This window comes from Hemicordylus capensis, chromosome 4 (assembly GCF_027244095.1).
Source record: "Hemicordylus capensis ecotype Gifberg chromosome 4, rHemCap1.1.pri, whole genome shotgun sequence".
In the NCBI taxonomy this organism is placed as follows: Eukaryota; Metazoa; Chordata; class Lepidosauria; order Squamata; family Cordylidae; genus Hemicordylus; species Hemicordylus capensis.
The window spans coordinates 19,346,913-19,367,075 of record NC_069660.1 but is presented as its reverse complement, the minus strand read 5'-3'; the positions used below and the strand labels follow the sequence as shown (position 1 = coordinate 19,367,075).

General features: G+C 41.9%; 1 protein-coding gene across 2 annotated transcripts; it reads left to right on the top strand.

Annotated features, from left to right (window-relative positions):
- The first annotated feature begins 633 nt into the window (after nucleotides 1-633).
- On the top strand, nucleotides 634-18,359 carry TUBB1 (tubulin beta 1 class VI). 2 transcript variants are annotated; one of them, XM_053246916.1, is made up of 4 exons: nucleotides 634-766; nucleotides 8,313-8,421; nucleotides 11,917-12,027; nucleotides 13,569-18,359. In XM_053246916.1, the coding sequence occupies exons 1-4, from the start codon at nucleotides 710-712 to the stop codon at nucleotides 14,648-14,650; spliced, it is 1,359 nt and encodes a 452-aa protein (XP_053102891.1). In that variant the 5' UTR covers nucleotides 634-709; the 3' UTR covers nucleotides 14,651-18,359. The 2 variants fall into 2 exon arrangements, with proteins under 2 accessions (XP_053102891.1, XP_053102892.1); XM_053246917.1 differs by lacking the exons at nucleotides 8,313-8,421; nucleotides 11,917-12,027 and having other exon boundaries at nucleotides 751-766.
- The last annotated feature ends 1,804 nt before the right edge of the window (nucleotides 18,360-20,163 follow it).

The window sequence follows — 20,163 nt, the reverse complement described above, 5'->3', positions numbered from 1 at the left end:
ATAGGTTCTATCCCTGATATAGACGATGCTGAGCTAGATGGACCGATGATTTGACTGTGTTCATGCTCAGACTTTCAGAAGCATCTGGAGGGCTGCAACCACAAAAAGAATGCTGGGTCGATGGACCTCTGATCAGATTCAGCAGGGCTCCAATAGGATCTGGAAGCTGAAAGTCACATGATCTGCTCAAGTCTACACAGAACCAATGGTGGAAAGCCATTCATGTATGTCTTTGCCCTACTATTTCAGGCCCTTGGGATGGGGAGAATTGTAACTTTCTGGTTCTCTTGTAGCACCCCAAACTTAGATTTAAATGCAGAAATTTGATGGGCAGTGCAGTTTAGAGAGCAAAGACAAAGCATGCAAATAGTGGACAGAGAACAATGGGTAGACACAGTATTTGTGTTCATGAGATTCTGATCTGCTTGCACAAATGCGAATCTCTAAAAGAAGCCTTCAGAGTTTTGGAAGCGTCCCCCTGTTTGAGAGTATCTTGTGAATGCAATATTAGAGGGATAGTTACTCAGCAGAATGGGAGGCACCAGAAACGCCCTTTGCTTTTGGAGTGACATGGGCATCACTATAGAAGCCACATTTTGCAAATGATAAGAGCAGCTACAGCTGACATTGTGGGAGCAATTGATTACTTGTTCCAGAACATACACCAGGGGAAACTGGAAGCAACTCTCGTTGCTGAACCCTCTCCAAAATGCGTGAAATTGTGCACCTTCAGATCGGACAGTGTGGAAACCAAATTGGAGCTAAGGTAGGGAATGCTTTTAATAATGCTTCTTGAAGACAATTTAAAGACTGTTCCTAATAAGTGACTTTAATGGGAATGTGGACAACTTGGAATCAAAATTCTACCAAAATTTTTCCATGTGCACTATCAATGGGAAAAAAAGTTAAGCTTCAAGTACCTTGTAGTAAAACAGGCTGGGGAAATGGTAAGTGTAGAGAGAGATGTCTTAATAGAAGAATACTGAGAATGTTCATTGAGTGAATACAAAATCTAACAAGGATGCAGCATCTCAGCTAATAGCAATAGCAACATTCAATTCAAATTTACTTTGGCATTCAGAGTTGCAAGTTCTCTGCAAACCTGGACTATAAATCCCCCTTTCAGATCACTGGATTGTGTGTAGGCAACTATATAACTCAGCCTCACAAAACTGCCAAGAATGAATCTACTAGCTGGCTTACAGGTGATATCTGTGATCCTATTGAAGTGCACTATAATATTACCACTGATGCTGATCACTATCCATCCTTTCAAAGAGAAATCCTGGTTTTGTGGAAGTAGTCTCCATATGTTCTCATCTGAAAAAGGATGAATGAGTTCACATAACAAACCCAAGATTTAGCAAAGGAAATGGATGAGAAATAGTCTGCACGCTACATTTCTCTCACATGATTTGCTTGGGAATAGGACACCTTGGGGAAGAAGAGGTCAGCAAGATAAACAAACGGCTTGATCGCATTTTTTTTACCCATCTAATCCTTAGGAACTGTTGTTTGGAATATTGCTGGTGGAAAATAGCAATATAGAATTGCATACCAAGGCTGCAGTCCTTAGAATACTTAACAGGGAAGTAAACGGTGGTTTTACCTGGAGGACAGGTCTGCTTTGTCTAGAACAGGGTTTCTCAATGTGTGGGTCCCCAGATGTAATTGGACTTCAACTCCCATAATTCCCAACCAAAGGCCACTGGGGCTGGGGATTATGGGAGTTGAAGTCCAATAACATCTGGGGACCCACATGTTGAGAAACGCTGGTCTAGAAGGTATAATAGCTAAATTGAACTTTATGAATGCTGTCCAGAAACAGCATATCTCTGAATACCCCATCATGCTATTCAGATTGGCCAACACAGGGGTGTTGGCTAACGGGGTGGCCAGTGGCCACCACCTTTACAGCTTCTAAAGCAGGGCTGGGCAAACATGGCCCACCAGTTGTTGTTGAACTACAACTCCCATCATCCACAGCCACTGTGGTTGTAGTTCAATAATAGCTGGAGGGCCAAGTTTGCCCACCCCGGTTTTAAAGGCATCTGGCCAGCGGCTGTTGGGAACTTCAGTCTGATGCAGCAAGGTGATTATGGCTCACACTTAAGATGGGGTGGAGGGCTAATGTAAACAGAAACATCAATGGATTGTGAAATGAAGGCAAGAGGCCTTTAACATTAGAACACTAAGGGCTGCAGAAACAGGGTGTGACTACATTCACCCACTTGCAATCCCAGATAAAGAGGCTGCACGTCTCTTTAAGGGCTGGATGTCAAAAGTGGAGATGCAAGATAGGCACTCTGTTGTTTGGGGTTTGTGTTAAGAATCCAGTTCTGCAAGCTGATCTTCAAGTCAGTACCTTCAAGACTGTACCTCTCTTTGTGTTCAGTGAAAGTGGGAGGAGAGCTGGTCTTGTGGTAGCAAGCTTGACTTGTCCCCTTAGCTAAGCAGGTTCTGCCCTGGTTGTATATGAATGGGAGACTAGACGTGTGAGCACTGTAAGATATTCCCCTCAGGGGATGGAGCCACTCTGGGAAGAGCATCTAGGTTCCAAGTTCCCTCCCTGGCATCTCCAAGATAGGGCTGAGAGAGGCTCCTGCCTACAACCTTGGAGAAGCTGCTGCCAGTCTGTGTAGACAATACTGAGCTAGATGGGCCAATGGTCTGACACAGTATATGGCAGCTTCCTATGTTCCTATGTTCCTAAAGATCTGCCTAGCAGTTACCACATCCCTCATTCAGGGCTTCATGTTTTCCCTACAAGGGGACGCATTGGTGCAAGTAGAAAATATGTATACCACTTATGTATAGTTCTGGTTGCCCCATCTGAAAAATAATATCACAGGGCTGGAAAAGGTGCAGCAAGGTTTCTTTTAAAGGAAAACCCAGAACTTCACAATGGTATTTGAGTGTAATTTGTGCATGTCGCCTGTGCCAGAACAACACACACTTGTGCATTTTCCTTGTCCGTGCACGCATCCTTTGTGTTCAGCTATCACCCTCCTGATCAAAACGCTGACAGTGACTGGGAGTTACAGAAGGAAATCAGGGAGGCATCAAAGAGAGACAGAGCTGATTTCAATGACCCACACATAGATGGGGTAAATTCACATTCAAGTAATGACAAAGAGGCCGAATTTCTGGATATGCTGAATGCCTGTGCCCTAGAACAGTTGGTCATGGAACCAACCAGAGAGAAGACAACCTTGGACTTAATCTTGAGTGGTGCCCAAGACCTGGTGCGTGATGTTAGGGTCGTGTGGAACCTTTGGGAAACAGTGACCAGAAGAGGAAACTTATCTAAAGTGAGGAGTTTGGTGAAAATAAAATGGAGAGGGAAAATCAAGAGAGTCATTTTGCTCCGGAATGCATGGAGTTTATTTAAATCCATAATAATAGAAGCCCTGTTATAATGTATATCAAAAAGGAGAAAAGGTACCACCAAGTCCGGGAGGATGTTAGCGTGGTTGACAAGTAAATTCAAGGAAGCTGTCAGGATGTGTAAAAGAACGGGTTTCCTGTAAGGCAGTGCTAGAACAGAAAGTGCAAGTCACTACTGCTGCAATCAGAGATAAACTGAGTAGCGGTGAGCAGCGGAGGAGCAGGTATGCACCTGCTCTCCTCCATTTTAAAGGGGCAGGAGATGAGTTCCAAATCGCATCTCAAAATGTGATTCATGCACATCCCTATTAGAAGCCTACACAAATTGGAGAAAATCCTCAGAACAATAAATTTGACAGCACCATGGCAAAAGAGTGTAGCATGCATTGGTGAAGACTTTATGGGAAGTAGCAGTGGAGTCTGCAGGAAGTATCTTTGGCAGCGGGCAGAGAAATGGGTACACTTGGATGCAGTCTGGGCTCTAGAGGAGCCTGGCGTACTCACATTACTTTTCTCATTGTTATCAGTTACTCCTTCAGGTCCTTCATTTATTGTGTAAAAAAGTCAAATATCAGTCCGTTGTAAAAACAAATGTTTCAACATCTATATGTTAGCATCAATGTTCCTCCTCCTCCTTCTGTGGATCACAATCTTATATTATTCTCCTATAATTACACACAACTGGACAGCAATTTCTTAAGTAGCAAATAGGTTAGGAAGGGGGGGAAAGGGAAGCATGGAGCCGTTCAAAGACATACAGCTGAGTTATCTGCATTTCACCACACACCCCTTAACAAGCAACTTGGCAGTCTCTATCTCTCCATTTCATTCCACATCTTTTAGTAACTAATATACTTCACAGTCTCTTTAAGGCTATAGATTTGGGACAAAGCAATGGATATAGATTTCCTCTAAGAAGAATGAGAGGAATTCAATATGTACCCGGTTTACCTGTCTTGAAGATTCCATTTATATATCTGATAACTTTATTACACATTGTCAGAGAACTTTACATAGATATGACATGCAAGCTAATGTAGTAGTTCTTTCAGCTAAGACATTGAAACAACAACTTGTGAGAACAAGGTTATATGACAGGCAGTGTGAAATGACAGAGGGTCCAGTTTGTGAAAAAGGGGAGGGGAACTGCAAATTGAAAGGAGCAGTGTATAAAATATCATGTAAAAGAGTGAGGAGTTCTATAGTTCTATATAGGAGAAACCGGAAGAGAGCTGATCACTAGGTTTGAAGGACATGTAGCAGATGCGAAATACACTCACAGAGAGAGACCATGCGCAGTGCATATGTTAAAACAAGACACAACACAATGGAATAACAATGCCCATAACAGTAAATGTGCTTGAGGTGGAGCTGTGCTTGGTGCAAAGAAAAATTAGGGAAGAGATATACATAGATAAATTAAAATCCAGTGTAAATGGTAAGGAAGAGCTTAAAGAGACTGTGAAGTATATTGGTTACTAAAGGATGTGGAATGAAATGGGGAGATATAGACTGTGAAGTTGGTTGTTAAAGGGTGTGTGGAGAAATGTAGATAACTCAGCTGTACGTCTTTGAACGGCTCCATGCTTCCCTCCCCCCCTTCCTAATCTATTTGCTACTTAAGAAATTGCTGCCCAGTTGTATGTAATTATAGGAGAATAATATAAGATTGTGATCCACAGAAGGAGGAGGAAGAACACTGATGCATAGATGTTGAAACGTTTGTTTGTTTTTGGATGGATATTTGTCTTTTTTACGCAATAAATGAAGGAGAAATAGAGAGTTATCTTAATATGTGTATTGTGTTGCCTTTATATCAACTACTATGTTATCCTTTATTTTTTACAACATTTTGCATGACTTAAAACTTTAATCTGCACAAATGTTCTTTTAGAACTGCACTCTTGGAGGGCAGGGGACCTGCACATTTTGTGTCTGGTTGCACATTAAAAAAAAAAAAAAAAGCCCTAATGCTGAAAAGGGAAATCATTGTGATCAGGATGTTGCAGCACCTTCCTTAAGAGGAAAGGCTAAAGCATTTGAGGCTATTTAGTAAGGAACAAGAGAGAGGACTGGGCTGACACATTCAGGGTAGAGATTTATGAAATTAGGAATAGTATTGAGAAAGTGGGGAGCGAGAGAGTGAGAGAGAGAGAGAATTTTCTCTTTCTCCACCATATCACTACAACTCAGGGCCATCCAGTAAAATGTCTGTAGATTCAGGAGAAACAAATAGAGGACTTCTTCCTATCATGCACAATTAATTTATGGAATTCACTGGCACTAGATGTGGTGATGGTGGCTCGCTTTGATGGCTTTAAAGGGAATTAGACAAATTCATGGAGGTGGAGAGGTGCAAGGGGTTTAACTCAATGGCTATTGGTCACAACATATTTATTTGTGTTGTATTTAGTTGTATTTATTCATTTTTATTACATGTATATCCTGCCTTTCTTCTACCTTAGAGTTCAAGGCAGCAGACATGGGCTTCCCAGGCAATCTCCCACCCAGGCACTGACGCAACCCAAGCATGCTTAGCTTTAACAATGTTGTTGCATCGTATTCCTTCATAGACCGTAGACAGAATCTCCATAGTTAGAGGCAGTATTCCTCTGAATGCCTCTGAAAAACAGATGCTGGAGAGCACCAAGAGGATTAGGCTGTCTCCCTTGTGTTACTTCTTCCATTATGAGCTCCTTTGGGATAGAGGCAGTGTTGGATTTAGGCACAAGCTAAGTAAGCTACAAATTTGGGCAATTTCGGGCACCCTCACAATAGGCTGAGGGGTGATGGGAGTTGCAGTTCAACTACATCTGGACAGCCAAATTTGCCCATGCCTGGCTTAGGATCTCACATTATGAGGGGCCTCTGAATAATAATATAAGAAACCTCGCTAACAAAAACTTTTCACTTAATAGGCTTGTTGCAAGATAACTTTTTTTTGTTAGATGGTTAATTTTTGTTGCATCTTTGCAAAATAAAAAAAAAGTTTCATTATTTCTATCTTCATTGTGCTTTTGGTTAAAATCATTTATTTTAATGCTATGGGGCCTTTTAAGCTTGACATAGCTAGGGCCTCAGCATGTCACAATCCAGGCCTGGTGAACTGTCTTCTCATTCCTTTTGCTATATAAACTGCTTTGAAAACTTGTGGAAAAGCAGTATATAATTATTCAGGAATGGCCCAAGGTATTGCAGCAGCTTAGGCAAGGCACAAGATGCTACCTTGCCCCACAACCCTGCAAGCTGCAAGCTTTGAAAGTGGTGCAAGGGCAGGAAAGAGGAAATGTCAGCAGCATCCTTTTCTGTCCTGTGCTTCTTGCAAACTTTGCAAAGAGTGTGAGGGGAGGTGCTCCTTGAAAAACTTGCAAAGGTATGATTGGCCCTGAAGAGCTGCTCCAACGGCAAAGGTAGTGGTGGCATTTTACCACCCTGCTGCACCCCAAAAACCTGCCGCCTGAGGCAGCTGCCTCACCTTGCCTCGTGAAAGGCCACTCCTGTAAATATTCAATATAAAAACTACTACTGCACAGGAACCAGCAAATTAGCTTTTCCCATTTCTGAAGCAGAACATGCCTTCTAGAAGGAATAATAGCCATTTAAGATTATTTGTGTGTTGGGTGAGAAAGCTGCTAATTTGCACTAAGGAGCAAGCTTGTCATTTCAGAAAAGTGCATGGATAGGTAGCTGTTGATCTGTGTGTATGTTTTGAACTTTTGTTTGTTCTTCCATTGTATAGCCTTTTGTATTGGTTTTGAGGTGACCTGAGTTCAAATGCCTGCTCACCAATGAACTTATTGCACAGCCTTGGAAAGCTCACTAGCTCTCATCTTCTGTTTTCTATTTGTACTCTAGGAATAACTTTTTAAAAATTTATTTTACATTTATATTCTGCTCTTCCTCCAAGGAGCCCAGAGCGGTGTACTACATACTTAGGTTTCTCCTCACAACAACCCTGTGAAGTAGGTTAGGCTGAGAGAGAAGTGACTGGCCCAAAGTCACCCAGCAAGTATCATGGCTGAATGGGGATTTGAACTCAGGTCTCCCCGGTCCTAGTCCAGTACTCTAACCTCTACACCACACTGGCTCACATAATGGCCTGCCTCACAGAGTTGATGTGAGACACAGTAGATCTGCAAGATGCCTTAAACCTGAAATGTATTATATACATTATTTTCACTGGCCTGACTCTTCCCAATTGACAACACCTGCTTAGAGCTGGAGGGCAGGATAGCCCTTAGTCAAACTTTCCATTGCATAGTCTGAAGGCAGATGATACTATTGGAGATGAACTTCCAGTGCATCGACCTTTTGCACCAACTGTCCTAATGATCACTAGGGGCATTGGGAGTAGAGATAGTGAGTCAGGGTCTCCCTATCTGTCCCTACTCTATGACCCCTGAACTGACTCTGCAGCATTCCTGTGCTGAGTCACAATCCTTCCTTTCCTCCTAGAGAACAGATGGAAACCTCTCTCTCTCTCTCTCCTTACCTATCCACTATGTAGTCCTTTCGATTAGATATAGGTCTTTCCTGTCTAAGTGTATTTAACCAATAAATGTTTAGTGTTTAGTCACAGAAGGATCTCCATGTGTTTTCTCTAAATAGCTGCAATATCCAAACCATCCCCTGCTACCTACTCTGCAACTGCAGTGTGTGCTCATTCCTTAGTGCTCTGCTGTTTTACCTATTGTGGGTAAAAATCAACAAACTCTAACAGATACAGTCACCTTTCTAAACCTAAGCAAAATTGAGTCTGGTCAGTGGCTGGCTGGCTGGCTGACTAAGAGAATCCCATGTATGGCTTACGTTCCATAGATGAAAGGTGGGATATAAATGCCACAGACAGACCTCCTCCCCCGTGAAAAAGATCAGGAAGAAGGTTATACTGTATTACTCTCTTTAATTTTCTCTCTCTCTTGTAGTTCTGGGAAGTCATAAGTGAGGAGCAGGGAATTGACAGCACTGGAAACTATTGTGGTGACTCATCACTGCAGCTGGAAAGAATTAATGTGTATTTCAATGAAGCCTATTGTGAGTACCTAGAGGTGTTGGTTCCCAAGAGGGGAAATTAGGTTATAAGTGCATTTTCAAAGCATAAACACAGAAAATGCCTTGTCGTCTTCCATTTTCATGAAATCTATACATTTCTTAACTGTGTATAAGGATTGGATGGATGGATGGATTGCCGTGTCAAAGACAAAGTGCAAAAGTGGTCAGGTCACGTGATTACTTCTGCTTGATTGCATTGGCAAGGTAGAACTTTTCTTCATCAGCAGTCCTCTGTGCTGCCTGAAATCTTGCTATCCTAATACTATAGCTGGCTCTGCAAAAGATCTAAGCCCTATTCAGACATTATGTGTGTAAATGACTGTACCTGTGATCATTTTAGAGGTGAACTTGGGTACAGGTCCCTCAAATGCATGGCACATATAGGAAATGTACTGCTGTACCTGTGTTCAGCATAACATGTGGATAACTGTACCTGTGTGCAGATCTGTACCTGTGTACAGGGGTGTAACTACCATTAGGCAAGGGGAGGCTGCTGCCTGGGGGCCCCCACGCCTCGAGGGTCTCCCCAGAGGCAAGTCACATGTGAAGTGAGTGTGTGTGTATCAGCGAGGGGCCCATCTTAAAATTTTGTCTCTGGGCCCACTCCAGCCTCGTTACGCCCCTGCCTGTGTACACTGTACACTTGTACAAGTTTTCAACATAATGTCTGAATAGGTCTATAATCTGAGCCTTTTGGGATTGCAAATGGCTTCTGGTACCCATAGGCTAGGATAATAATGTAATTAGTGAATTTAAATCGTTTAATTATTCAATTATTGGAAAAACTGGATTTTTAGTAGAATGTAAATTTAAGCAAAGCCTAAATTTCTTTCATAGACCAAAAAACCCCCCTCAAAGTTAGCATAATTTTTAATTTTAAACAGAGAAAAATTCCACTGACACCCACAACTAATGTAATTGTTGGATATATGAGAACAGCAGCACACAATAGATTTCTTCTGACAGCAATAAATTGTTAACAACTCACTGCAAAAAAATTTAAGGGCGATTTGGGAGGGTGAGGGGAAGCACAAGCTATCTGTGGACTGTATCTGGTTCATCGTCTAGGCTCCAGAGGAGATCACATGCAGATACACGTTTGTTATATCTATCCATGAATTGTTTATGGAGATGGCTGATTATTAGGGATGTGCACGGACCTGTTCGGAGGCCCTTTTACACAAGGGGCTTCACACAAGTCCCCTAATCCAGGCCCCCAAATGTTCAGGGCTTTAAAGGTCAAAACCAGCATAGAGCTAGCCAGGGCTGTAACAGGCTCGGTGGTGGCCCAGGAACAGACTGCAACTCGCTCCAACTAGCCATGCCCCAGCAACAGCGTCAGACGCACGCAGGTACAGGTGTGTGGCCAACACCAGGAAGCGGGGACACACAGCCTCTTGCCCACTCCCGGTCAGCAATTCCACTTCGTTGGCCAGCAGGATGCTTTCTCACTCCCCCTTGCTCCAAGCAAGGGAAAGAAGCACCCAGCCAGCAAACTCACGTTTCCAGGAGGCAAGTGCTTTGTTCACTAGCTCTACACAGCAGGAGTGGGGAGAGGGGGTGCCCTGGGGGAGAGGTGAGGGAGTGCTATGTGGCAGCCCATAGACCGCGGGATGTTTGTCTTCCCTTGTCCAGTGGTGGCTAGTAAGAACATAAGAACAGCCCTGCTGGATAGGCCCAAGGCCTATCTAGTCCAGAATCCCGTTTCACACAGTGGCCCACCAGATGCCTCCGAGAAGCCCACAGGCAAGATGTGAGGGCATGCCCTCTCTCCTGCTGTTGCTCGCCGGCAATTGGTATTATTTAGAGGCATCTTGCCTCTTAGGCTGGAGGTAGCCTATAGCCCTCAGACTAGTAGCCATTGATAGACCTGTCTTCCATGAATTTGTCTAAACCCCTTTTAAGGATATAAGAGTCCCTTATAAGAACTGTGTTGAGCATTTCTTGAGTGAAGATAATGGGGTCAGTGGCTGACAACCTGACTAAGTTTATCCAAGGAAACCCTACTGAAATTTAGTAGTCTTTTAGAGTAACTCTAGAGTACTCTAGAGTTACTCTACTTTAGAGTACTACTGAGTAATCATAATACAGGACGTCAGCCAGTATCTGCTAGTGCACAGCTCTTGCTGAACATGTACATTAAAGCCCTGTGGAGTTCTGAATGATACCAAAGCTTTGATTTGGAGCCCAATGGCCTGCAGTTTACTCTTAGCAAACCTATTAGTTTATGGCCCTCAGCCTGCAAGCTTTCTCTTCTAGCATAGCAAATCTATCAGTTAACCAGGTCATGTTTGTGCTGCTGTCTTTTAGATGCCATCTACATCTATTAGCATTCTAAATTGCCATAATCCAAAAGTGACATATCTAGTAGTATCTCTACTAGGACCAACACACCCTTTTTACTGTCTTTAGGCTATGAGATAACGCAAATCAAAGCCATTTATGTATAATTTCTCCACCCATCTATGCTACATCTACTTATGTAAGAGAGCTAGCTGATGTGAAGTTAAGAACAGGCTTTTCTGAAGCTTAATTGAACAGTCTTCCTCTTGCAAAATGGGATGGCTGAATTAAGAATATTACTAGAAGAAACAGAGTCTGCTTTTGCAATCTCTAGTCTTTTGACAATCTTACTCATTTTATTTTTGAATGTGTAATGTACAAAGACCTCTGTGCCAAGTAGATCCATCCATAGTTAGGTTCAACAATGGGATATTAGCCCCAGTATGAGTTGTTTTATCTAAAGGATATTGTAAAGTGTAGTGCATTTAGGACAGCGGCATTTTTTGCTTTAGTTCGGTTTCTATGTTCTAAGGCTAAAGGAAATGTTATGAATTATTGTGGACCATCATAAAGACACTGGTATTTCCCCAGCATCATGATTTTTTACTTTTGTAATGGTTTGCAATTATTTTTAATGTTCAATGTACAAAATATGTTTTTCTGTTACTTGGTGGGTTTAGTATAATGGCAAGTTGCTATATTACAATCAAGTGATTTAACCTAGTTCTGATAGTCCTATAGGACCAACCAAAATGACACAAAATCTTCAATCACCTTTTAAGTTTTCCAGAACTCTTAATCAGACTGAATGTCAAAGAGAAGGAAAAATGGGGCCGGGCGAGGGGGGCAGAGTTGAACATGGTGCAATAGCTCAAAAGTCGAGCTGTTTATAAAAGTATAAAAATGGAGCATCGGAGTTGCTAAGCAGACTAGATGCTAGGCACTGATCTCAGACTGCATCCAGAATTTCTGGGATAAAGAGGAGATGATAATGGTTGTCCCTCCATATTTAGAAAATATAGAATATTAACTGTTGCTACTGCTATTTTTGTTCTGCTTTTCGATGAAGTGTAGTATTATTTTTTAAATTGAGACAAGTAGACTAAGGAAGTGGGTTATCAAGAAGAAACTGATGGATCTAATGCTATTTGCTTTAAATATCTGACTTTAAACTGTCTTCCCCCCCCTCTGTAGCCCATAAATATGTTCCTCGCGCTATCCTAGTAGACCTGGAGCCCGGCACAATGGACAGTGTACGATCCAGCAAAATAGGCCCACTCTTTCGACCTGATAACTTTATCCATGGTATGTGTGTGATGTGTTAATAATAGTATGAATAGAATGTAATAGATTCAGGTTCTCACAATCAGCAGCATGCCTATATTGTGTGAAGCCTCTAGCCCCTCCAGTCACTGCTTCACAACCCTGAGGATCAGACCTTCCTTTTAAAAACAGCAAATGGTTTCTAATACTCATGATTACAGAGAAAAGGGGAAGTTTTTGCTAACATGTTGAAGGTAGAAGCATTTTTGAGGGCATCCGGTAACCACAGTGGAAATGTCTTCTCTCACCACAAGTTCCAGTCCCCAAATGACTTTCCCATCCTCTATGCAGCTTTTGCAACAAATCTTTTTTGCACTTTGTGACGAAATATCCGAATCTCTGCAAAATCTGAAACGATTGTAGTGGCCTAACTTGTATTGCAACATTTGTAAATATATTAGTTTAGATTTCCAAATCCTATAAGGAGATAACCAGCCTAGAGATGATCTTTCTGCAGATTTCTTATATGCTATGCTAGCAGAGGTTTCTAAACATATAATATACTGGTTTACACAGGATCTATCTTGATAACCTGGATGATTACTCAGTAGCACACATCTCTAACAGATGTTGACATAAGTTGTCCCGTTTGCTTAGTGCAGATTTTTTGACTAATAGAATGTCAGTAACAAGCCCATCCCCCGCCCTGCCTTTTTTTAATGAACTCATTTCTTTTTGCATGTGGATGTATATATGAAATTTATACTTTCATATAAATTGTCAAGGGCTGTCTCTAACTTTTGTGGGGCCCAATACGAATACGACAAAATATTTATACTATATGCCGCTTTTCAGCCAAAGTTCCCAAAGCAGTTTACATAGATATCAATAAATAAATGAAATGGCTCCCTATCCCCAAAGGGTTCACAATCTAAAAAGGAAACATCAGCAACAGCCACTAGAAGTACTGTGCTGGGTCAGTTGCTCTCCTCCTGGTAAATAACTAGAATCACCACTTTTAAAAGGTGCCTCTGCTCAGTTAGCAGGGATAATGCAGAAATTGTTTGCAGGACCTCCCTACGATGAATCAATATTTTTCCAGCCCCACTGGATCCAAAAGACTGATTGCTGTGCTGCATTACAAGACAAGGCAACCCCACCCCACCGCCGCCACACACACACACACACCGCAGGGAGGAGAGCTGGTCTTGTGGTAGCAAGCATGACTTGTCCCCATAGCTAAGCAGGGTCTGGCCTGGTTGCATATGAATGGGAGACTTGATGTGTTAGCACTGCAAGATATTCCCCTCAGGGGATGAAGCCACTCTGGGAAGAGCAGAAGGTTCCAAGTTCCCTCCCTGGTTTCTCCAAGATAGGGCTGAGAGAGATTCCTGCCTGCAACCTTGGAGAAGCCGCCGCCAGTCTGTGAAGACAATACTGAGCTAGATAGACCAATGGTCTGACTCAGTATATGGCAGTTTCCTATGTTCCTATGTTCCTAATCTCCTATCAGACATTCCTGTTTGGCATCTCAGGAAAGTTTTCTCTTACATGTAGCCTTTTTCTTACAACTATGTTTACAGGGAATTCTGGTGCTGGTAACAACTGGGCGAAAGGTCATTATACTGAAGGCGCTGAGTTGATTGACAGCGTAATGGATGTTGTGAGGAATGAGTGTGAGGGCTGCGACTGTCTCCAGGGCTTTCAACTCGTCCACTCCCTTGGTGGTGGAACAGGGTCTGGAATGGGCACTCTCCTGATCAACAAGATCAAAGAAGAATACCCCGACAGGATCATGAACACCTTCAGCATAGTACCATCACCCAAAGTATCAGACACTGTTGTGGAGCCATACAATGCCGTCTTATCGGTTCACCAGCTGATAGAGAACTCAGATGAGACCTTTTGCATTGATAATGAAGCTTTGTACGACATATGCTTTAGAACTCTGAAGCTTCCCACTCCAACTTATGGGGACCTCAACCATTTGGTGTCCCTCACTATGAGTGGTGTCACCACCTCGCTCCGCTTTCCTGGCCAGCTCAATGCTGACTTGAGGAAGCTAGCAGTCAACATGGTGCCTTTCCCTCGACTCCACTTCTTCATGCCGGGCTTTGCTCCATTAACAGCCCGAGGCAGTCAACAGTATAGAGCTCTCTCAGTTCCAGAGCTTACCCAACAGATGTTTGATGCACGTAACATGATGGCAGCCTGCGACCCACGGCAAGGGCGGTATTTGACTGTGGCGTGCATCTTCAGAGGCCGAATGTCTACCAGGGAAGTTGATGAACAGCTGTTGTCCATACAGACCAAGAACAGCAGCCACTTTGTGGAATGGATTCCCAACAATGTCAAAGTGGCCGTATGCGACATCCCACCTTGTGGGCTGAAGATGGCTGCCACCTTCATTGGCAATAACACAGCCATACAGCAGCTCTTCAGTAGGGTCTCTGAGCAGTTCTCAGCAATGTTCAGGAGGAAGGCCTTTCTCCACTGGTATACTGGAGAAGGGATGGATGTGATGGAGTTTTCTGAAGCAGAAGGCAACACTAATGACTTGGTGTCCGAGTACCAGCAGTACCAAGATGCCACAGCAGATGTAGAAGAATATGAGGAGGTAGAAGAAGAAGAAGAAAAGAGCAAAGAGGAAACGGAAAATATTTAAAATGATGATGTTGGGACATTACCCTTAAAAGCATGCTGGCTACTACCAATATGGTGCTGGACTCACCTGCTTTTCTGAAAGAATGCTTAATATCATTACAGTATATTGAATGCAACAGCATCCCCCTCCCTTTAAATCAAGACTCCAAAATCTATATTCTGGAACAAATTGTCCTGCATACAGCTTTGTTTAAATTAACGTCAAAGAATCAAAGCAGTTTGTGCCACTTCTGAATTAGTGGCCTTGACTATTACGGCAATTCAAACAGAAAAAAATTATAAGCATACCAGTATTCTTATTGGATGTATGAATTGAAAGGACATACCCAAGAGCTTCTGGATAAAGCATTTATGTTAGTGAATCAGATCACAAGAGATTTCACAACAGCTCAGACAGCAATAAACATTAAGACCACAGTTCTGTTCTTGTCATAACAAGCAACAATTATTGATTTTGCGGGGAGACAGACATTTTCATCTGCATCAAAAGACACATCCAGCCTCTTGAGTGGGACCTAGATGATCACCACAGTGTGGGTGCAGATGGTCTGTATATACATCCCTTGGTTGAATCAGGGTAACGAAGTATCAGTATTTATTGCTTCTCTTGTCCAAACACCACTCTAATGCTGCACTTGAGCAAGACTGTTGTGCTAGCACAAGACTGTTACACTAAGCCTAAATCTTGCATCCCACACTAGTGTAACACAACCTGTGGCATGCCTCCTGTTTTGCAAGGAACCTTTGCACAAGAGCACAATTCCAAAAATCCCTGTGACTTAGCACAGCTACTTAAACTTCTTGCACTAGCACAATTGTATTCATTGCTCAAGTGATGCATCATTGCTCAGCCAATGCCTCATTGCATCATTGGTCAGCCATCCTCTTAGATTCATTGGACATGGAAATTTGTTAATTGCCACACAAGATATTCAAATCTGTGTAGCTGTTTTCATCAGGATTCATTCTCCTGTTTGTGTTTGTGCTACTGCGGGCCTCTAACACATGTCGACACTGCTGCCCAAGAGGGCAGGCTGCATACTATTTGCATTATTCCCAATGCAAGTGATGCACAACCTGCAACTGTGAAAGGGTAAATTGTACTGGAACAGCCCTCTTGCGCTGCAGCAGCGCCATATTGGTTAGAGCCCTGCAGCTGCGGGACATATTAGCCAATGCCAACAACTTCCCCATCACTTAGTACTTAGAGGCCTATTTCTTCTGAGTTTCCATTTGGCTGTGATGGCTTATAGTTCTGATAGACCTATCACCCACTAATTTATTTTTAAAGCCATCTAAGCTAGCAGCCATCACAATCTCTTGTGTTAGTGAATGTAACAAATTATGTGTTGTGTGAAGAGATACTTCCTTTTGTCTGTCCTGAACCTACTGTTAAAACAGTCTTCATAAGATGCACCTACAGTATTATTGTAGGGTTAAGGGGCCTTCCTTTCACCACTGAAGTCAAGGAGTGAATTTTCAAATTACTTCGGTTAAGTCAGGATTGCCCTTTATAAGTTGTAGACTTCAAACCATCTTTTAGAGTAAATCAAATATCTTAATGGAGCTCCAGTGGGATGAGAAGCATGAAGTGGTTTGAAAACTGCTGTATATTTTAGTAGTGCTTAACTATTTATGCAATATGTATTCTTGTAATGGATTTTTAGTGGTTGTATGTAGTTGACTAGTAAAGTTATTCTTAAATGCAGCTTGTATATTGAAAAAGAAGCAAGGCCCCATTGCACTTTAAAGATTCATCAAATTGTCAGAGGTGAAATAGAAGTGCAGCCTTTAGATACCATGTATTTGGGAATAAGCTGTCCTGAACTCAAATTTACTTCGGAATAAGTATAGAGAAGTAAATGTTAAATTCAGATCATGGGACCAGATGGGCATAAAGTATAAGGGATAGCAGAAGATGTGTCACATTCCTATGTAGAGCCCAGATGTGTACAAGATAAAAGTCACCATGACCCACACTGAAATAGCACCTAAGGAGATAAACAGCATAGTAAATTGACTGATTACTTGCTTAAGTGCCATCAAGTCGGTGTTGACTCTTAGTGACCACATAGATAGATTCTCTCCAGAATGATCTGTCTTCAACCTGGCCTTTAAGGTCTCTTAGTGGTGCATAGTAAATACCACCATCAATACCTAAAGGACAATCACTTTATTTCATGGTTGTCCAAAGCTTGCCCACTAACTGTTAGCTGTCATGGACTCTTGTTGATTTTGCTAACACAGACGAAACACAGCTACTGCTCTAGAATTATTTCTCATAGGGGACCTGCATTTCTTTACAGAGATATATGCCAAAACAGCAGTGCTGGAGGAAGCTTTGACAGAATGCATAGGCTATTCTTCCCTGCCTGACTTTCAAAGGGTTCCAACACAAAACTCTCTTTTCAAGCCCACTAAGACCTCTTATGCACTCTGATTTTTTTTACTCAATGTTTAGTGCGAACAAGCCGTGGTTTGCTGCTTTTTGTTCCAAGTTTATATGACTATTTATGACTTTCCCTTTATTATAAAACTAGTTGTTCTCCACCACTGCCAATCCCATCCCCCCAAAAAACACCACCCCTGCAGTACAAGCATTATTTCCCTGTGTGAATGAGAGCAGAAATCAGAAATTCTGCCACTGCCGTTTAGTTTGGTCATATGATAGTTATCACTGTATATATTTAAGCTTTCACTGAATACAGTACTTCGTTATTATTCTTTTATTATTGTTTTGAGCTTAAGCAAGGTTCTAAACAGTCCCTTAGCCGGGCACCTGAGAAGACTGTCTTCCTTTTGCTCACCACATTTTTTATCTCAATGCAATGTAGGCTAGGCTTGGAGATTGTATAACCTTGGTCTGTTCACTATGAATTTCATGGTTGAGCAGGCATTTGGAGCTGCAGTGAGGGTTGCTTTGGAGGATGGTCAGGATGAGGCCATTCATTAAAGGCTGCTGTTTGTGAGTTATTTCTTGCGGGGGCGGGGGCGTTAACTAAGACTTATACTTGTTGGCATAAGCTAGCTTATTTTTAAAAAATACAGACTCAATTACAGCTTATTTCCTCTTTCAAATGCCATTTATTTTAATCATATTTAACCAAAGCAGACTTAATTATGTCAGCACAGGTCAGTCCACTTGTGTAGCATGAAATTTTGGGCAACATGACACAGTGCTACTTACCCTCAACAAATTAACTTACACTTCTGCAACAGAAAGATAAGCAACAAAAAATGCATAGGAAAGCCTCTGTTCATATTTCCTGAACATGGTGCACTTGAGCTAGCCATTCCCATCCGTATGGCTATCCCCACAGGGATATGAACACAGCACTTTCCAATGTTTTGTTACTCTGCCATAAAAGGGGGGGGGAGAACACAGTTCAGTTGTGTGGTAGTCAGAATGTGGGGGGACCATTCCTTAATTATAAAGGACAAACAAGCAAGGCCCATTGTTGACCAGGCAAAGTCATTGTGCATAGACTGCACTTATAGGCAAATTCAAGAAATTCAGCATATGTAATAGAATATTTTATTAATGTGCTGGGAAAAGGGAAGATATTTATGTTTATGTAAACTGCTTTGGGGGACTTTAGTTGAAAAGCAGTATATGATTATCTGTCATATTTGTAAGTTTGCAATTTGTAGGATTTCAACTTCAAACATTTATTTTGACTACCATATATGATAAATCTGAACATGAGAAAGTTTCTGTTTCTTTGGGGCATGATGATTTTGAAGTATTGCTCTGACTGTAAGAAATCACTTCAGAACAGTTGATCTGAGGATTATATTCAGAATTTCTGCTATAAAATACATTTAAGCTCCACCCACACCAACCGGTCCTTTCAGTGGCAGGACTACATGTGCAAAGTTTTTTTATATGTAGATAACCAGGAGCATAACTCACACAGACACACCCACACAAACTCTTCAAAGTATAATAGATATGATCCAATCAATGATGTACTTTTAAGCAGTGTTCTAATTTTTTTCATGTGTGTGTGGAATGAATTTTTTTCTGGGCAGCAGTATCAAGGCAATGTGTGTGTACATGTGCATTCAGAATGGGGCCTTGCTGATTCACCCTGAACGGGATCTAAAATTAACTGAACCAACATAAAAAAACATGTGAGCGGATGCACATGCCTACACCTTAGAGGGAACACTTCTTTTAAATCTCATTTATTTCATTAGGAGGGATGTTGGTATGGGCTTAATTATCAAAACCCATGAAATTTAAGAGATGTTTGATTTGGGTTGGATTGTGCCCAGATTCTCTGGTACACTCCCATTCTGAGGTATCTAGAAGCCCAGACTGCCACTACATACGGGGGCGGGGGGGGTGGAGCTATAGTTCAGTGGCAGAGCATATGCTTTGCAGGCAGACTCCCAGGCTAATGGTTGGCCTATCCTGGTGGGGCTGGTTCTGCCCCCACCCCATGACAAAACCTGCCTTCTTTCTTCTTAATCCACTGCCACGCTTTGTTCATTACAACCTTCACTGTAATATTTATCTCTTCAGTAATAAATATTCACTGCCCTTGGTAGGTAGTAAATGCTCTATGCATGGGAGTTAACACCAATAGTTAGTCCACTCAGAAGGTAGAGAGGATTTATTATTTCCCCAAAGGGGATTGATTTAAAATAAACTATTTACATAATTTCTCAATGGTATTTCAGTCTTAGGTTACACTTGTTCCTCCATCTGACAACAGACTGGGTTTTAATTCTGTGGATTAAATCTTATATTTATCTTCTAGCCATCCTTCCACCAGCTTCTTTCCTTAACTCCAGCCCACCATTTGTTCTTCTGAGTTACCCTTTTTATTTTAACCAACTATGTTCTTTGTCAGTCTTTCCACATCTTGGTTCCAACTTGCCAATTACTTTATCGCCCACTGTCATAACTCTCTCCTCTTGCAGCCCAGGTTGTGAAGTCCACAGAACTCTTTTCATCAGTCAAATCCGGCCACAGCCTCTGGAGCCCATAACTAAGCTGCATTTGGCAACCAGGTTCATGCTCACTTTCCCATAGAACCTCCAGACCAAGCAACATTCAGAAAACAATAACTAAACCTTTTTCACTGTGCATTGATTCTTCAGACCCCTGACTAAAAATCAAGAGCCACTACAGTGTGGACAATAATGAGCCAGATGGACCAATGGTCTGACTCAGGAATAGGCAGCTTTGCTATATTTTCTTTGAAGAAAAAGACTGGCCAGTAAATTAATAATGAAGAAATTCTAATTCATGTTTTCTTAACCTAGCTGTTCAGTGATATGCGAATGTAAGTTATTCTCAGGAAGCTTTCTTTTTAGCTGTCAATTTAATCTTGACTTTAGTGGTAGTGAGGGGCTGAAGAACAAAAGCCCTAGTAATTTACCTGCAAGATGTGAGAACTTAGTTATTTTAGGTTGTTAAAAGCTAGAAATCATTAAAAGGTGGGATTAAGAGAAGTTGGTCACAATAAAGTAAAGTTGTGCCATCGAGTCTGTGTCGACTCCTGG